Genomic DNA, 20,070 nt, shown 5'->3' on the forward strand with positions numbered 1-20,070 from the left:
CTGCTTCATCTCTTAGTCTGACAACCAGGTGAGGCTCCTCACTGCTTCATCTTTTAGTCTGACAACCAGGTGAGGCTCCTCACTGCTTCATCATAGTCTGACAACCAGGTGAGGCTCCTCACTGCTTCATCTCTGTCTGACAACCAGGTGAGGCTCCTCACTGCTTCATCTTTTAGTCTGACAACCAGGTGAGGCTCCTCACTGCTTCATCTTTTAGTCTGACAACCAGGTGAGGCTCCTCACTGCTTCATCTCTTAGTCTGACAACCAGGTGAGGCTCCTCACTGCTTCATCTCTTAGTCTGACAACCAGGTGAGGCTCCTCACTGCTTCATCAGTGGGACAATGATAAACCTGGTTTTGTCTCCGACCTGTTAAGTCGTTCAATCAATCCTGTGGATGTTAAAATAACCAGACGACCGCCTGCCGATGAGCAGCTCACCTGACAGGTGAAGAAAACACCTCCATGTTGTCACACCTGTTGTTGTAAACAAAGCACTTTGTTGATTTGTCCACGTCGTGGACAATCTAGTAATCCAGTCATTTAGAGCGATTTCAGTTGATATTTGTTCAAATGTGTTGAACATGTCCGTCATCCTAGGATTACCTCAGGAAATGAATTTTCCCATGTGAGATTAATAATCTAATCTGATCTAATCTTAACCAATCGTCTTTTCAGTTTTGTGAAATTATTAGTATTATTATTAGGAGATATTGAGATGCAGTCCTGAGTGTTTGAGGTTTTATTTTTATCTGATTAATTCAATGATCTTTGAAAACTTTTATGCAGGTGCACACACACACACACACACACACACACACACACACATTAGCCCTCCTGCTGGAACATGCAGATCTTCTCAGGTTCTCTGATCTCTTGATCTCCTTTAAGTTGATTATTGGACGCCGCGTTCTACCGACGGCACGGAGACGCCTACACATTTCACACCGTGTACTTTTATTACATTATGTAACTCTGGTGTCGGTGAGAAATCACACGTTTTTATTACGTACATTTAATGCAAGGACAAACACTTGACCTTTTATTTTGTGAGAACTTCAGCTCTTAACATGAAAATGGTTATTTCACAGCTCCTTTCTTTTTTACACGTCATAAACTAGGCGAGTTCTTACAGGGACGAGAGCGACGCCACCCAAAGACGCTTTCAGTCTAAAATGAAGGGGAAAAATATGATGAACGGCAAAAAAATCTATTAATGCAAATGGATCAACGTTCTTCCTCAAGTGAAAGTTTTACTTTTAGCGTCTACTCATTAGTGTAGATTTCCAGTTAATCACCTGATTGAGCATCGAGCCTCGGCTGCAGCTCGTCTTTATTAACTGCTGCGCCGCACCGCCGTCTCCTTATTGCCCGAAGCGAGACACTTCAGTGCGAGGTGTGCGTGACTCAAACTGAAGTTCCCGGGACTTTTCTGAGGTTTTGTCACATTTTGAGTTGTGAGCTGCCGTCCTGGTCGGGATTACGTTAAGCAGCGACGTTGGACAATATCGCATTGAGCAGTAATTTGATGTAACACTGACTGAGCTCTTGTGTCTGTGGGTCAGGATCAAGGTGCAAGTCATGCTCTACTGGCCTTCAACATGACGGCGCTAATCCTTAATCCATAATCCGCCGGGTTTACTAAAGTGCTCACATTCTTTTGAATGGCCCGTTCATGAAGGCATCTGGACCAGAGATGTTGGCTGCGCCTGTGTTCACATCTATACCGTTTCATTATTGTATTATCATGAGCAACACTCCTGTCTGCTCCGTTTCTGTCCGTCGTACCTGAGCTCTTGTTTTGAAAGTGCTCCACTCACCCACTAAAGTCTTTTTTTTAAAAACAAAGCGACCCAAACGGTTGTCGTCTTTAAATCTCATGTGATTGTTTTAGCTGGTATTAATTCATTCAGAGGTTTGAGCCTGCGGCCGTTCTCCCTCTGAACCCGTCCACTCTTTTGTCTGCTCTGGGGGGGATTATTCTGGTATTTGCAGTCGCTTGATTCTGCAGCCTGCACCGCAAAGTCTTTTAAATAACACCGATTTAGAGAACGCATGTGTTAATGCTGCTAAAAATATTCAGCGTCAACCCATTTTACCCTGTGGCTTCTTTCTCATATCTCCTCACATGTGTCCAGTTGTTGTTGTCTGAGGTTCACTGCTTCCAGCAGGAGCTGCAGACCAGCAGCTACTGAGCACATGGAGACAAACGGCAAAACGACAGATTCCATCCTCGTGTTGCTTTTTCACTTCAACACGATGGGAGTTAATTTACTTCATCCTCTTCCTGTGTGTTCGCTGGCAGACCAGCCGGGGCCTCCAGCAGCAGGTGAAGAAGACATGTCTTACCTGCAGATATTAAGCTTCAGGTTCAGCAGGATGACTTTGACTCCACACAAACATACACTGGACATTTATGGAAATTAGTTTATTTAGAGTAGACCTCAATAGATTTCAAATGCAAAGTAAAAAGGGCGAAACTATTGATTGGCATGAAAAGCACTTAACAGTAGAAGTTTTGCTTTAACTTGAGGAAGAAAAGACATTTCATACATTGCATGTCGTTTCAAGTGAGGGTTTTGTTTTCGCTGCTTCACGTCTGTCACGTCCAACAGTTTAGAGTTCTCCTCTGTGGCTCGACGTTTACTGCAGCTGTTTGTCTCAGACATGATAGACAGGGAAGCCTGACACACACACGCACACACACACACACACACACACACACACACACACACACACACACACACACACACACACCTCCTGTGCTGATTTCCAATCTATATATAATCCTGGTATTTTCTCTGATCTCTCGTCACCTCACCATGGCTCATGCTCTCCTTCTATGCGGGGAAACTATTCTTCATCAGGCCAGTGAAATCCCCTGGCAGCCTGAGCACCGGGGGGCTCCTGGGGGGGCTTTCGGGCAGCCCCGGAAGGCCCACTGAGGAGGAGGTGGAGGAGGAGGGATGGATTAATGGAGAGAAGGGGCAGAGGTGTGGCGGATTGGGAAAGTGTCCCTGCTTGTGAGCGATTATTGATCTGCAGTCTGAGTGGAAATGCAGCAGCAGACCTCAGGAGAGAGACGCTCAACCCAGACAATAGATTCTAAACACATTATAGAACATTTGTCTTCAGTTTCTCCTTGAAGAGGAGCCGTCCCGTCTCTCCGTCTTCACTTTTCTCTCTCCAGTTATAGAAGCGTCACTCCAGTCTGGCTGAATATATATTTAGATCTCTGTGGCTCCGCGGCATGCTGCAGGCTTCTGCCGCTCACTGTATCTGGAATGTGTCTGTGCTCTCGCCTTTTTATGGAGCCTGATTCATGGATAACTCTGCGTCCCCCCCGAGGGAAACTTTCGACACCGTCATAGACAGTTATCGTCTGTTGTGCTGTGTCACTCTGGCCCGAACTGATAAACATCCTCAGTCTCTATGTGAGTTTGTAGCATATCCATCCATCTTCTGTCCATCTTATCCTGGACAGGCCGCCACGGGGCAGGATTCACCTGGACACGCCGCCACATCAACATGTATACATAATTAGGGGCTGAATAACAAAGCTAAAAAAAATCGGATGAAATAAATTGAGCACATTCATTGGTTAAAGAGGTTAACTTCATACTTTTTTAATGTTTTAATACCTCAGACGTCTTCCACCTATCGGCCTTAACAATACGACCACCGACACCCATCGTCTCGTTATGAATGCTGCTATTAGTTGTTGGTCTCAAGCTAAGAAAGTTGCCCCGAAAAGCCTATTTTTATTTTATTTTTATCTCCTCATTACAGCCGCGGTTCAATCCTTTGACCTCGCTTGTACTAAATCTTCCTCCTCGCTGTGACGACCACATGTGGAAGGTATTCATGGTTTGAATAAGATGTTTTAAACCAGACAAAAGTCTTCTAACAGACTTGGTTGTCGGTGTTTCCTGCTTGCGTGGCGGCCGTTGCTCCTTTGGTGAAGTGGATCGTCTGGAATCCCCCCCCCCGAGGTTATTGGTTTGATTCCCAGGGGCAGGACACTGGAGGTAGTGTGTGTCGGTGTGTATGATCAGCTGGATGTGGCGAGCAAAGAACGAAGCATTTTGTAAAGGACGGCCATTAACTCTTCGGTCCCCGGGTCTCTTGTCCCACATTGGCACGTCCATAAACTTATGTTGGACATGATACGTGTCTTTAAGCGGGACGTGGTCGTAAATCCAGGAAATGGGTCACACAGGAGCATCAGCTGTGCACCTTTGACGCTCCGACCCACTTGATGACCGCTGGCGGCGTCTCCCTCTGTGATTGACACGAAAGGAAATGACTTGTTTTTGCTCTGGACACAACAGTCGTGACAAATGGACCGACCGGTAATTCAAGTAGAAGCAAGGCCCCGTCTCTTCCCCGGGATCCCTTCCTCCCCTTCACTTCTGGGCCGAATCAGAGCTGGAGCACCAATAATGGGCACAGTGTGTAACGCGATACAGTAACTGACCTAGATAGCAGCACTCGTCGGGCCCTATCAGTTCTCACCCACAGTCCTGGTACATCCGATCCGTGTGGCGTTCCGAAGGGCTCTCACGTTCTCCGCGGGAGGAAAACAAGTGTGCTGATTGCTGGTGGGGCCTCGGTGTTGACCTGCGTCAGTCACGCCAGATAAAGTTAAAAGTTCTCGTAGTTTGGAGTTGAGAAATAACACCAGATAATAGAAGTGTTAATGATTCACGAACCAAGCTGCTTTCACTCAGTCCTTCTTGTCGCTGGTTTTCAGAGGAATTTCTGAGGCGGGTTATGTCTGATGGTTGTATCTCAGACTTGTGCGTATCTAGCGGTGTAGATCTAGCTGGTGGAGGTAGAGGCGGGGGCTCCTTTTGGACCAGAAGCTTCTGACCTTCCTGAAACTGACCAGGACCCTCCGTGTTACGAGTCCAACTCACGCTAACCCGCTGCACCAGGGATCTAAACTTCATCTAACTTCATCTAACCCTGGTCTGGTGGTGTTGGTGACCTCTGGTCTGGTGGTGTTGGTGACCCCTGGTCTGGTGGTGTTGGTGACCTCTGGTCTGGTGGTGTTGGTGACCCCTGGTCTGGTGGTGTTGGTGACCTCTGGTCTGGTGGTGTTGGTGACCCCTGGTCTGGTCTGGTGGTGTTGGTGACCCCTGGTCTGGTGGTGTTGGTGACCCCTGGTCTGGTCTGGTGGTGTTGGTGACCCCTGGTCTGGTCTGGTGGTGTTGGTGACCCCTGGTCTGGTGGTGTTGGTGACCCCTGGTCTGGTGGTGTTGGTGACCTCTGGTCTGGTGGTGTTGGTGACCCCTGGTCTGGTGGTGTTGGTGACCCCTGGTCTGGTGGTGGTGTTGGTGACCCCTGGTCTGGTCTGGTGGTGTTGGTGACCCCTGGTCTGGTGGTGTTGGTGACCCCTGGTCTGGTCTGGTCTGGTGGTGTTGGTGACCCCTGGTCTGGTGGTGGTGTTGGTGACCCCTGGTCTGGTCTGGTGGTGTTGGTGACCCCTGGTCTGGTGGTGTTGGTGACCTCTGGTCTGGTGGTGTTGGTGACCCCTGGTCTGGTGGTGTTGGTGACCCCTGGTCTGGTGGTGGTGTATTTGTTGCTTCATAAATAGAATTGGACTGAAAACAAACCAGGAAATAAACCGAAGGTTCAGTTTGATTTTGACGTTGGTTCATCTCAGAATGTCTTGGTACGACCTGGTCTGTACCTTCTGTGTTTTACTGCGACTGTTTCACGGTAAAGACAAACAGAAATGTTGAAGTGAATTTGAATCGAATCTCTTACTTCGCAAAAGAACATTGTATTACTTTCACTTTATTGTTTCTGACATTGAATTGAAAGAATCTAATGAAGCCTCATCAGAAACAACCGACCGAGTGTTTTACTGGCCTCAGTGCAATCACTGCTGAGTTTATCGTCGGTGCCGAGTGGATGAAGTGAAAAGTAGCCCCCTCCCACTTGCTGCCCCGCGATTGGCCCGTGCCGCTCGTTGCCTCCTTCCCATTGGCTCTGCCGGGGTTGTTGCCTGGTTACATCAGAAGCTCATATATTTGAGCAGAGCTGTGGATGTTTACTGCAGCACTTTCTCAGACAGTGCAGAGTGAGACAGCCTCACTCACACACACACACATACATAGACACACACACACACATACACACACGCACACACACACACACAGTTCAGAGGACTCCACAGTGTGCAGCATCGCGATAAAACAGCTCTGCTGCTCGACCTGCTCGTCCTGACGTTCATACCTCAGAGTGTTCAGCTGGGATAACCCGCCCCTCTGACACACACACACACACACACACACACACACACACACACACACACACACACACACACACACACACACACACAGGTCAGCGAGGACCCGGCTCCTCCAGGAGATGTATCAAGAGGTGAACCGGAGGACAAGAACAGAGTCTGTGTGGAGTTCGGCTACAAGTCAGACTCTCTCCATTCCGGGACTTTTCACAAAACACGACCGGCTTTAATAACCCGGGGTGAGTTCACTGAAGAGGAAGAAGGTAGCCGCCCTCCAGAGAGCCTCCACTGGGATTAAACCACCAAAACAAGAGAAGGACGATCACAGCTGCCGACATGAGAATGGCCTGTGATGTCCTGCTGCAGAGGTAAACATCTGGGTTATGTAACGTCTCAAGTCCAGCTGGAATGTGTGATTTCTGCCGTGAACGGATGGATGAATCCAAACGTATCTCAGTGAAAGCTTTAAATAATGTGTTAATACACAAGCTTGTTTCATGTGTTGTGATGTGGCGTCCTGCTGGCAGTGAGGATCAGCTGATGTCCCTCAGTGTGGACCAGAGGACACCTGGACATGTTTGATAAAGTGACTGTCCTGACCTTGTTCCACGGTCAACCCTCTCCTGATGGTGTGAAGGTTGCCGGTTTGACTCTGGGCTGGGAGCCCCTCTGTGCCGTCAGCATGTTTGTCTCTGGGCTTCCTGTGGTTTCCACCATGTTTGAGCTTAATGGGGAATATAAATGTGTGACGTGACGGTCGGCTGACTCCTCCAAGAATCAGCTGTGAGCAGTGGGAAGTTTATACATATATTTTTTAATACATGTATATTTGTGTGTGTGTGCGTGTGCGTGTGTGTGTGTTGCTGCAGTCTTTATTTCCTCTGAGCACAACTGAATTCGCTTTGCTGACAACAGCAACTCTGCACAATTGCAACAAACCTCCAAGTTACACACACACACACACACACACACACACACACACACACACACACACACACACACACACACACACACACACACACACACACACACACACTCGCGCTGTCTTGCAGTTTATTTCCTCTCAGAAAGTGTCGGTCAGGTTTTATGCAAAATAAGAACTGGTACTTTCTTGTTTGTTTTCTTGTTTTATTCACCGTCTCTGACACTTTTTGGGGTTTTTTTTAGAGATTTTATCAAACGCGTCAGTAAAACATCACCTCACTGCCAAACAACATGAAATGTGAAGTTGGAATAAGTTTCCCACAGCTCGGCGTCGACGTCGCCTCGCATCATTTCATATCATTTCTCTGTACTGTTTGGTAGGGAAACATTTGATTCTGTAGTTTATCTAACTGGTTTCTCCACTCTGCTGCCGTGTCCTTCACTGATGCAGGACGTTATCTAATCACAGCATGTTTATCACTATCACACGCCTGGAAACGGCTTTATTAGATTTGCACCTCTGAATAATTGTAAATCATCTGTGGATTTATTGTGCCTCAGAAACTATTGGTGTTCAGTCTGCAGGCAGTGAAACTCACACCGCTGGCCTACAAATGTGAGATACATGCAGGGGCTGAACTTAAAGTACAGCTGGTTAGAGTCGAATATCCAACCTGGATCGACCCATATGAAGTAAAAAATACCTGACGGGGGAAATTAAAGCTGCGGCGTGACGAGACCGAACCGTTTACTAGGTCAAGTGTCTCGCCCTGAACGTGTCCTTAAAGAAGAAACTCGTAGATTATAGATGTTTTGGAGCGTTTGAGTTCACGAGGCTTTCCTTCACGTTTGAATAATACTTATTTGCTTCATCGAATTCAAGCCACACAAAACACACATTTGAGAATGAACTTAACAAAGTGTATTAACTCCTTCGCCGTTTGAGAGGAATAAGATCCTGGAGGGGAGGTCCGATCAGGTCGGGGGGGGGGTCAATAAATGCTGAGGCACATTGGTTCGGTATTTGTCCGTTTCCATGGTAACAGCAGAAACGGTAAAAAAAATTGTTTTTGTAATGAAACCAGCGACACGTGAGCAGAGAACAATACGCTGTAAACATTAACACTGGGAGTGCTCAGGCCTTACAGTGACTGTCAAAATAAGGTATTTTATTGTGAAAGAACGCCGCTGCTTCAGGGCAGGGGCAGTAAGTTAGTATGAGATGCTTTGCGTTAAAAGTGTTTTTATTTGTTTTCAATCTAAATTAAATGAGGGTACCAGTATCAGACCATTAACATCCACAATGTCTGGAGGATCTGATCAGTCAGCTGTTCAGGTCGTGTCTGGAGCGCCACAGTGTGGCTGACCTGGTGAGCTGCAGACCAGCAGACCTGGTCCTGCCAGCCTGACCCTCCACGATGCTTCCAGCTCTAATCTGTCTGCGGCCGTGGCTGCAGGACTTAATCTAATCTGATTACTTGGCACACCTTTGCCATGAGCCAACTGCTGTGACCTCGTTCCACTTGGCTCCCAGTGGAAAACCTGCGTTTCTCTTCGTATCTTTATCTCTCACTTTGTCTCTGGTTTGTCCCTTCAGGGCTGATTTGACACCGATCAGCTCCAGCGTCGTCTGATCTGCATGTCGACTTTAATCATTATCATTGTAGTCGAAGGATTTGATCTGTCGTCCCACACATCAGTCGTACCCGTCCAGGTAACCGTTTCTCTGACGTCACTGAACTTCCAGTCCTGCTCGTTTTTCATTCTGCCAAAAAGAAATGTGCTTCCCAGGCGGTGCAGCAACACTTTCAACTACTTTTCATTCAGTGTATGAGGTCACTGTTCTTGCATCGGGCGGCAGCAGCAGTAACTTCCTCAACATTTTAGAAACGTTCGCACTCGAGGAAGGTGGAAAGATGTGGCTCACCACACCACCTTGTGGTACAACGTGGAATTACAAGACTCATCTGCTTCTCGCTGTTTCAGTTTAACTTTAGTTAACTTTTCTTTTCTCTCAGGTTCCTATGATTTGTCTCTAAAATATTGCAAGCTGTCCCTTTAGCCCTGAAGGTGGGAGCCTCCAGGGCTCCGCCGCCTCTCATAGAAACCTTTGTTTTCTGCTCGGGGGGGTTCAGGAAGCCTCGATCTCACTGGGCTCCAGTCCTTCAGGGTGATATCTGCTGAGATCAGACACCATCTTTGCAGCCCGGCGGCCGTTATGCAACCTGGACGGCCCCCGTGGAGGATCTATTGTTGGAGATCCACCTTCCAGTGTCGCGTAGGGAATACGAGATGAGAGGTAGACCGGAGGGAGGTGAAGAGCAGGAAGCAGAGTTCTAGTGTGAAGCTCGATGGTGGAGGAAGAAACGTGAGAGTAAACAACCAAACAGACGAGGAGCTGAGGAGGAATTAAAAGTGTGAGGAGGAAACTGGATCAACGAGACGAGGAGCTGGAAAGAAAACATCGTCTTCAATTAATAATTCAGCTCACATCGATCCACCACAGCACTTCTTATAGGGTGTCTGTGTGTGTGTGTGTGTGTGGGGGGGGGGGGGGTTAAAGGACAAATGTGCAGAAAGCTTGCATAACATCAGCTGTTGTTTTTCTAATAAGATGACTTTGACTGCCTCAGACGCACACGCACACGCACACGCACACGCACACACACACACACACACACACACACACACACACACACACACACACACACACACACAGTACGAGACGCTCAGGCACTTGGGCATAATTTGAATGACCTTGCCCTGAAGGAGTGTTATATAAACCTGGCAACACGCCTGTCAGTGAGTGTGTGTGTGTGTGTGTGTGTGTGTGTGTGTGTGTGTGTGTGTGTGTGTGTGTGTGTGTGTGTGTGTGTGTGTGTGTGTGTGTGTGTGTGTGTGTGTGTGTGTGTGTGTGTGTGTGTGTGTGTGTGTGTGTGTGTGTGTGTGTGTGAGTGAGTGAAACGGTGTCAGGACACAGGCGCGCGCACACACACACACACACACACACACACACACACTGAAGAGCAAACACATTCTGACACTCAGATCAGCTTCTCCCAGCCTATAAACAATCTGCTGCCACTGGAACTGTGTGACTGTTGTTCCTGCAGCCAAGTAGTATTTAATATATATTAAAAACTTTTAACATGTCGACTGTCATCCTAAGAACTCCTGACTCATGAGTCAGAATAAGGTTGTTGTTGTTTTCTTCTCTCTAAATAACTTAATTGAATTATTGTTTTTTTTTTTAAAGACTGAACTGTATGAACAGAAACACTCTTTATTAGAACAACCTTGATTTGGTGTGTGTGTGTGTGTGTGTGTGTGTGTGTGTGTGTGTGTGTGTGTGTGTGTGTGTGTGGTGTGTGTGTGTGTGTGTGTGTGTAATTATAAGAGTATAAATACTAGAAAGCTCCTACACATCTGCCTTTGTCTAATCTCAAAAAGTCATTCACACACACACATACACACACACACACACACACACACACACACACACACACACACACACACACACACACACACACTCTGTTCAAGGTCATGTGAGCGTGGTGAAGTACATGATGTTCTAACAGTTGTCTTTTCTCCCTCGCAGCTCCCACCTCTCCCCCATATCCATCCTGCCTGCCGACTCTGCTGAGTAAGTCCACACACACACACACACACACACACACACACACACACACACACACACACACACACACACACACACACACACACACACCTGTGATGTTGATTCTGATGGAGAATCTGTAAATATTGAAGCTGAAACAGAAAAAGACCATCTGCTCATATAAATGAGAGAAACTGAGAGGAAGAGATGAGAAATGGAGGAGGAGGAGGAGGTATTGATGATGAAGCTGAACTGAAGAGTTCTTCACGGTTTGGCTCCGCCCTCGCCGGGGGGGGGGGGCGTGGCCTCATGGTCACATGACAGAACTCGGGCCTTCTGTGTCCTCTCTGCTCCACATGGGAAGCAACTGACCAGCCTGGATGCTGCTGAGTCAGCGGAGGTCAAAGGTCACGTGATGAATGACATCATCAGTGGCCATGAACACCTCCTGGTGCTCCTCACCCATCAACTCCTCCTCCTCCTCCTCCTCTTCATCCTCCTCCTCTTCCTCACTGACTCCAGTTCAAACTGGATTCATCCTCCTGGAATCAGATCGCTCAGCGGCTTTATAAGGAGTTTCTCAAGAATAGAAAATAGAAAAAAACAAAACATTTCAGCCATTAAGAGTCTGAACATGTTTGAATTATTAACTTCAGTGTCCGTTGGTCTTGTAGATTTAAATTTATATTGATGGATGTTCGTATTATGTAACGGGAAACGTAGGAATAGCTTGCCGTGTCATATAATTCTATAGAATTTGTGAACTTTTGAACTGAGAACAAAGAGACCAGAGTCTGGGAGCTGCTGCCCAAATAGAGAAGATGCTCACAGGATTACGTTGTCCTCCAGTCAGATGGTGTGGTAAACAAAGCTGTGGCTCCTTCCTGTCACTCCAGACGGACTGAGAGAGGATATGAAGAAACACCTCTCGTCACACTTTCATTTCACAACGCGGGAAAACGAACTTTTATCAATCGTCACGTTGTTGTTGTTGTTGTTTTTACAGGATAATCCAACAAACCCTCCGAGCCGCAGTGGAACAACATTTCTACGACCTGAAATCCTCCATCGACCAGGAGCTGAGCCTGGGGTGAGACCTGGACTGACGCTCCTCCACCTTTCACTTCACCTTCATGTCAAACGATTCTGAGACTCGCTGCAGCTTCTCTCCTGTCAGTAAATAATAACTCCCCCCTTTAATAAGTAAATAAAGGGATGTTGTATTTCTCCCGCCGTCACGGAGAACTACATGTGGCTCAGGAGAGTTTAAGGAAACGTCCTGCACAGGAAGTGACCCCCGACAGTTTAAACACATATTTAGAATAGTGAAGGCTGCGGTGTGCAGATGCTGGACGCCTCAGGTTGCCTGCAGGGGGCAGCAGCTGCTCATGGGCAAGGAAAACTAGATCACACACACACACACACACACACACACACACACTTTGTGCAGCAGCAAGACATTTAGATTGAATTTAACTCGTTGCTTCGTGGATGTTTTCTCTCCAGACGGAGTCCCGGTGAGTCTGCAGACCATGAGGGGGAGGAGAAACAACCTGAGGAGGAAGAGGAGGAGGAGGAAGAGGAGGAGAGCCTCACACACGAGCAGCTCATGAAAGACTCACAAGTAAGACACACACACACACACACACACACACACACATTAACACACACACACACTCGCTTCGCTCTGTCTTACAGTGTATTTCCTCTCAGAAAGTGTGGGTCAGGTTTTATGCACAATAAGAACTGGTACTTTCTTGTTTGTTTTCTTGTTTTATTCACCGTCTGTGACACTTTTTGTTTTTTTTTAACGATTTTATCAAACGCGTCAGTAAAACATGACCCTGACCAAACCTCTTCAGGAGGACGTCTTCGTGAACAAGCATTAGAACTCCATAAACGACAAGCTGCTGCTCTGTCTGGACCGTTTCCTGTCAGAAGCAGAAAACCTGTCCAGGTCGTCTATTTTTAGCTCCGAGCCTCCAGCCTTCACCTCCACCTGCAGTCTGTCGCTCCCTCCGTCTTTCTGCCACCGAACCTCAGAGGTGGTCGACTTCCGACGCCGGATGAAGTGAAGGTGAATGTTTAATTGTGGCGGCGTGTTTCTCACAGGACTCGCTGGACTCTGTCGCCGCCCTGGAGGAGAGCTCAGGAATGGACCTGGACGCCGTCGACGCCGAGAACAACTTGAACTCGTCCAGGTGAGCTTCGGCTTCTGTTTCTCCACAAACCGTCTGTCGCGTCGGAGGCTTGGAGGAAAACATTTGAACGTCGCTCGTTTGTGTTCCAGGCAGGAGGATGAGAACTGTGAGGACTCAATCACCATCACCTGTGTAAGTGTGTGACCCTCAGTCACACGGCTGAAGGTTCCAGCTTCACTCTGACTCCGTTGTAGAGTCACTTTTTGTTTTCAGCCCACTTTTTGACTCGTTAAGTTTATTCTCCTCTGCACTTCCTCCCTCCCTCTTCTTCCTCACCACTCCTCCCTCCCTCCCTCTTCTTCCTCACCACTCCTCCCTCCCTCCCTCTTCTTCCTCACCACTCCTCCCTCCCTCCTCTTCTTCCTCACCACTCCTCCCTCCCTCCCTCCCTCCCTCTTCTTCCTCACACTCCTCCACTGCCTCTCTCCCTCCCTCTTCTTCCTCACCACTCCTCCCTCCCTCCCTCTTCTTCTTCACCACTCCTCCCTCCCTCCCTCCCTCCTTTCTTCCTCACACTCCTCCACTGCCTCTCTCCATCCCTCTTCTTCCACACCACTCCTCCACTGCCTCCCTCCCTCCCTCTTCTTCCTCACCACTCCTCCCTCCCTCCCTCTTCTTCCTCACCACTCCTCCACTGCCTCTCTCCATCCCTCTTCCACACCACTCCTCCACTGCCTCCCTCCCTCCCTCTTCTTCCTCACCACTCCTCCCTCCCTCCCTCTTCTTCCTCACCACTCCTCCCTCCCTCCCTCTTCTTCCTCACCACTCCTCTGCTTCCTCTCCTCCCTCTTCTTCCTCACCACTCCTCCCTCCCTCCCTCTTCTTCCTCACCACTCCTCCCTCCCTCCCTCTTCTTCTTCACCACTCCTCCCTCCCTCCCTCCCTCTTCTTCCTCACACTCCTCCACTGCCTCTCTCCATCCCTCTTCTTCCACACCACTCCTCCACTGCCTCCCTCCCTCCCTCTTCTTCCTCACCACTCCTCCCTCCCTCCCTCCCTCTTCTTCCTCAGCCACTCCTCACTGCCTCCCTCCCTCCCTCTTCTTCCTCACCACTCCTCCACTGCCTCCCTCCCTCCCTCTTCTTCCTCACCACTCCTCCCTCCCTCCCTCTTCTTCCTCACCACTCCTCCACTGCCTCTCTCCATCCCTCTTCCACACCACTCCTCCACTGCCTCCCTCCCTCCCTCTTCTTCCTCACCACTCCTCCCTCCCTCCCTCTTCTTCCTCACCACTCCTCCCTCCCTCCCTCTTCTTCCTCACCACTCCTCTGCTTCCTCTCCCTCCCTCTTCTTCCTCACCACTCCTCCCTCCCTCCCTCTTCTTCCTCACCACTCCTCCGCTGCCTCCCTCTTCTGTAATGCAGGACTCGCGCCGCTGCGACCAGAACGCCAACACCAGCGAGGCCAACAGGAACCACCTGACGCCGTGCCCACCTGGCTCCGCCCACCACCCCCACCTCCACCTCTTCCCCGACTGCCCCTGGGAAGGTAGGAAGGCAGAACCTCCAGCAGCTTCAAACACAAGAGACGTCATTAAAATAACATGTGAGACCAGATCAGGAAAAGTGAAACCAGTTGATTTCTCCTCTCATGACTCCTCCTCCTCCTCTGATTGGGACTTTAATGAATGAATGAATGAATGACTTTAGTCTCCCTCTTCTCCCCCCCTCCTCCTCCTCCTCCCCCCCTGTGAGCAGCCTCACCCCCCTTCCATCTCCATCTCCCTCCCATCGACTTCTCATGTATGCATCTGCAGAAAGAAGGCCAAGGTATGTTTTTCTACATGTCTTCCCTCCCTCCACTCTATTCTCTCCATCCTCCCGTCACCAGAGTCCATTCCAGGTTAATGATGGTGTGACGATGAAGAAGATAACCAGAGTTGAGAGAAAGGAGGGATGAACTGAACTCAGATCAGCTTCAGAAATCTTATTTTCTCATCTATTTTCTATTTCCTCGTCTATTTATCCTTTAAAACGCAGAGAAATGTGACTCATGAACGTCACAGACTTTATTTATATCAGTTCTCAAATATCGCAGCTGGTTTTTCTTCTCTGGTTCCTCTCTGGTTCCTCTCTAGTTCTTCTCTGGTTTCCTCTCTAGTTCTTCTCTGGTTCCTCTCTAGTTCCTCTCTGGTTCTTCTCTAGTTCCTCTCTGGTTCTTCTCTAGTTCCTCTCTGGTTCCTCTCTGGTTCCTCTCTGGTTCTCTGGTTCTTCTGCTCTGGTCGCTGCTCCAGCAGCAGCTCATTGAGACGGAACCCAGCAGTAGCAGAAGGTTCTGATGTTCTCCAGGTAACAGGAAGTGTCCTCTGTCCTCCAGATCCGGTTCCAGCCTTTAAGTCGTGGCAGGACGACAGCGACAGCGGCGAGGCTCAGCTCTCCCCGCTGGCCGGCCGCATGGTTCCCCTGCCGCCGCTGCTGCTGGAGGAGGACGGCGAGCAGGAGGAGGGGGAGGGGGGGCAGGGCGACTCCCCCCCCTCCTCATCCTCCTCCTCCCGCTCCCACCATCACCTCCTGGCGCGACGCTTCCTGGACTTCGGCGCTCATGGAGCCCAGAGGTTCCTCCAGCAGGACGCAGACGCAACCTCACCCACCAAAGCACAGAGGTGTGTGTGTGTGTGTGTGTGTGTGTGTGTGTGTGTGTGTGTGTGCGTGTGTGCGTGTGTGCGTGTGTGCGTGTGTGCGTGTGTGTGTGTGTGTGTGTGTGTGTGTGTGTTCACCCCCTCACTCTGTGTCTTCAGGCCCAGACGAGCCTCGTTCGGCTCCAAAGAGGCGATGAGAGGCGGCGACTCTGTGACTCATCAACTCACCAAGAAGCTTCAGCATCTGAAGAAGAAGATCAAACAGTTTGAGGATCAGTTTGAGAAGGAGAGGAACTACAAGGTGAGTTCAGGCCGGAGCGGTGACGGTTAATGTGACGCCGACTTCATCCTCGTCACTTAAAGTTCCTGCCAGAGTTTCGGGGTGGATTCAGGTTTTTCTTCAGTCTGGGTGTTTTAGCGACGTCAGTGAAACGTTACTGGAACAGTAAGAAGCTCTGGGGTCACGTTTGCTTCAGGCAGCTGAAGGATCACGTTCACATTTCAGTACTTTTTGAGTCTCTCCTCGCGGTAAATCCTGCGTCTGATGGCTTTGACCTTTGACCTCTCCTGTGAACTAACTGCAGCTCGGTGCTTCCTGTCTGCAGCCGTCTCACGGAGACAAAGCCGCCAACCCCAAGTGCTGAAATGGATGACCGACCTGACCAAGATCCGCCGGCAGATCAAAGGTATTGACCCGTGTGTGTGTGTGTGTGGTGTGTGTGTGTGCGTGCAGTGGCGCCCCCCGGTGGAGGGGCTGCGGCGCTGCATGTCGTGCCGCTCTAACAGAAGCGCTCACACACCGGTTTGTCCTCCACCCTCCTCTGTGCTGCTGCGTCCTTGTGAACCCTCGTCTCTGACCTGCAGGCGACTTCAGTGAGGTGAAACGCGAAGCAGAACCCTTAAAAACACACGAGATCTAGAAAAGGAACCCGTCGAGAACCGAGCGGCTCCGAAGCGTTTCACCGCACTGAAGCAGCCTCGGGACGTCCGTTCCGCCTCTTGAGAGGACGGCTTCTCCTCCTGGGAGAACCAAGTGTTTCTCAAAGACAGGAAAAGAAAAGAGAATCAAACGTGAAAAGCAATAACCTCGAGCACCCGCTCTCCACTTTCCTCCCTCGCTCCTCCACCCATTGATTGATTGATTGACTGACCGATCGGCCCAACCAGGACGCCAGCACCACCTTTTACCCAGAAGCACGCTGAGGCACCAGGCTTTGCTCCATTCACACAGACGCCACCACGCTCCCCCCCCCTCCTCCTCCTCCTCCTCCTCCTCCTCTGTCTGCTCACCCCCCCATCACACACTCACCCTCCCCCTCCTCCCCTACTCAAGCCTGAGCTCTAGACCGTTTCACCTCAGTAAGTACAAAGTCCTCAGTAAGTAGACAAACTCAGACTCCCATGTTTCTGCTGTTTCCTGTTCACAAAGACACTCGGGCAGGAGGGACAGGGGGACAGGAGGGAGGACAGAGGGACAGGAGGGGGGGACAGGAGGGAGGACAGAGCGACAGGAGGGAGGACAGAGCGACAGGAGGGGGGACAGAGGACAGGAGGGAGGATAGGAGGGGGACAGGAGGGAGGACAGAGCGACAGGAGGGAGGATAGGAGGGGGAACAGAGGGACAGGAGGGAGGACAGAGCGACAGGAGGGGGGACAGAGGGACAGGAGGAGGACAGGAGGATAGGAGGGGGACAGGAGGATAGGAGGGGGACAGGAGGATAGGAGGGGGGACAGAGGGACAGGAGGGGGGACAGAGGGACAGGAGGATAGGAGGGAGGACAGAGGGACAGGAGGGAGGACAGGACAGGAGGAGGATAGGAGGAGGATAGGAGGGAGGACAGGGGGACAGGAGGGGGGACAGATTTATCTGGGTTAGACATCAGCTGGACCATTTGACTGTAGTTGAATGTTTCCATAGTGCAGCTGAACCAAGTCGTTAATCGTAAATGAATCTGTGACCAACATCACCTGAAACCTGTGAAAGCGTCAGGTGATGTTTGTGAAACAGTCGAATCTGCTTCTTTGAAAAACAAAAGAAAAATATAGTAAAGTTTCATCAGATTCATTCAGTCATGTCGAATAAAACGATTCTTACTGGAATGCTTCACTAAACATGACGATAATCTTACCGTGACGAACAGTTGGTCATCAGAGGACATTGTCCTCCAGTCAGAGCATGTCCCTCCTCCCGTCTGGCTCAGACTAACGGACGCAGCTTCCTAATGATGCATGTCCTCTGTCCCGTCCCGTCTCGTCGTGTCCCTCGTGCCGGCTCCTTCCCGCCGTCGTCCTCGTCCGTCCCGGTTCAATCTGTCCCCCGTCCCTCCTCTGTTCAGACGCCAAACACCGTGCCGAGATCGAGCTGGGCCCCCAGACTCGCCCTCGCAGCAACACCCTGCCCAAGAGCTTCGGCTCCACGCTGGACCAGAGCGCCTTCGACGCCGAGGTCAAAGGTCCCCGTCCCACCCGGGAGGACACGCTGGACCTGATCCAGCGGAGGGTCAAGGGGAAGCGGGCGGTGGACGGCTGGCCGGACGACGTCAAGGTGAGGCGGCGCCACGGAGAAACTAACTTTTTTTCAGGTTTAGAATGTTTTGAATGGGGCCGGGGGTTGGTCCTGTAATGCCGCTGTGGACCACCGGGGGCAGCGGCGAGTCGCTCGGTACAGTTTCTGCCTCGTTGAGCAGCAGAAGAAGAAATCAGTCTGAGGAGAAACAGAGAAAACACACCGTTTCAGAAACGTCTCACGTTCACACTCGGTGTTTTTGAAAACCACGTTAGTTTCCATGGAAACGTTGTTCTAAATGTCAACAATGGGAGGAACAGACGTTCTAGTGGACGGACGGGCTCGTTGGGTTGTTGTCATAGTGACTGTCAAAATAAAAGCACCAAGTTGGATTGTCACTACGGTGACTGTCAAAATAAAAGCCCCTGAGCGGAGTGTGTTGTGTGTGTAGAAGATGACGAAGGAGCAGCTGTCCTGTGAGAAGACGGTCCTGCAGAAGAACCTGCTGCACTACGAGGGGCTCCACGGCCGGCCGGTACGTCGTCACTTCCTGTCCGTCCTGCCCAGCCTGTCGCCATGGCGACGTGTCTGACCTCTGACCTCTGACCCCCAGGTGACCCGAGAGGAGCGTCTGGTGGTGAAGCCGCTGTACGACCGCTACCGGCTGGTCAAGCAGATGCTCACCAGAGTCAGCATCACCCCCGTCACCGTGAGTCCTCCTCCACCTCCTCCACCTCTCCTCCTCCTCCACCTCCTCCTGTCCTCCCCCTCCTCCACCTGTCCTCCCCCTCCTCCACCTGTCCTCCTCCACCTCCTCCTGTCCTCCTCCTCCTCCACCTGTCCTCCCCCACCTCCTCCTGTCCTCCCCCTCTTCCTGTCCTCCTCCACCTGTCGTCCTCCCCCTCCTCCGCCTGTCCTCCTCCTCCACCTCCTCCTCCACTTCCTCCTCCTCCTGTCCTCCCCCACCTCCACCTGTCCTCCTCCTCCTGTCCTTCCCACCTCCACCTGTCCTCCTCCCCCGCCTCCTGTCCTCCCCCACCTCCTCCTGTCCTCCCCACCTCCACCTGTCCTCCTCCTCCTCCCCTCCTCCCCCTCCCCCTCCTCCACCTCCACCTGTCCTCCTCCTCCACTTCCTCCCCCTCCTCCTCCTGTCCTCCCCCACCTCCACCTGTCCTCCTCCTCCTCCACCCGTGTCCCCACTGACCCTCTGTCTCCTGCAGGTTTCTCCCTCCAGCAAGAGGCGGAGTCAGACCCTGCAGCCAATCATCGAGGGCGAGACGGCCCACTTCTGGGAGGAGATTAAAGAGGAGGAGGAGGAGGAGGAGGAGGAGGAGCAGCACCGAGGAGGAGGAGGAGGAGGAGCAGAGGAGAAGGAGGAAGAGCGGCAGCAGGAGGAGGACCGGGAGGAGGAGGAGGAGGAAGAGGAGGAGGAGGCGGAGAGCAGCGGCGGAGAGATGCAGAGTCCCGAGGTCATCATGGCCGTCGACTTCATGAGTCCCACCGACGGGCCGCTGAAGACCCAGACCCAGACCCTGACCCGGGACCAGGACCGGGACCAGAACCAGAACCGGGACAAGGTGGAGGAGGGCTCCGGGAGGCTGGCCCTGGACCTGAGGCTGTCCAGCTCCAACGCCTCGTCCATGTGAGCACACACACACACACACACACACACACACACACACACACACACACACACACACACACACACACACACACACACAGGACTGGACACTGGTCACTTCCTGTCCCAGTTGGACTGACGTCCTCTCTGTCGCCCCCTACAGGCCTGAGCTGCTGGAACAGCTGTGGAAGACCCGAGCAGAGAAGAAGAAACTGAGGAAGACCATCAGAGAGTTCGAGGAACTTTTCTATCAGCATAACGGAAGGTAGGAGCAAAGACCTGTCCTCCTTCAGGTCCTCCTTCAGGTCCTCCAGTGACTCCACACTGCCACCTAGAGTCCAACATTTATAGTTACTTTTCCTGCTGCTT

The 20,070-nt window shown here is 51.0% G+C and overlaps 1 protein-coding gene across 1 annotated transcript in view; it reads left to right on the forward strand.

Annotated features, from left to right (window-relative positions):
* fam13b (family with sequence similarity 13 member B) overlaps nt 1–20,070 on the forward strand; it is a 52,875-nt gene that overhangs the window by 30,289 nt on the left and 2,516 nt on the right. Inside the window, 16 exon segments of the mRNA XM_080502213.1 lie at nt 10,778–10,822; nt 11,802–11,885; nt 12,302–12,419; nt 12,908–12,996; nt 13,086–13,128; nt 14,361–14,484; nt 14,694–14,765; nt 15,313–15,598; nt 15,734–15,875; nt 16,180–16,210; nt 16,213–16,260; nt 17,911–18,119; nt 18,532–18,615; nt 18,694–18,789; nt 19,301–19,722; nt 19,865–19,966. Of these exon segments, the coding sequence (XP_080358339.1) occupies nt 10,778–10,822; nt 11,802–11,885; nt 12,302–12,419; nt 12,908–12,996; nt 13,086–13,128; nt 14,361–14,484; nt 14,694–14,765; nt 15,313–15,598; nt 15,734–15,875; nt 16,180–16,210; nt 16,213–16,260; nt 17,911–18,119; nt 18,532–18,615; nt 18,694–18,789; nt 19,301–19,722; nt 19,865–19,966 (1,995 nt within the window).

The sequence above is a fragment of the Blennius ocellaris genome (genome assembly GCF_963422515.1).
Source record: "Blennius ocellaris genome assembly, chromosome: 9".
Taxonomy (NCBI): domain Eukaryota; kingdom Metazoa; phylum Chordata; class Actinopteri; order Blenniiformes; family Blenniidae; genus Blennius; species Blennius ocellaris.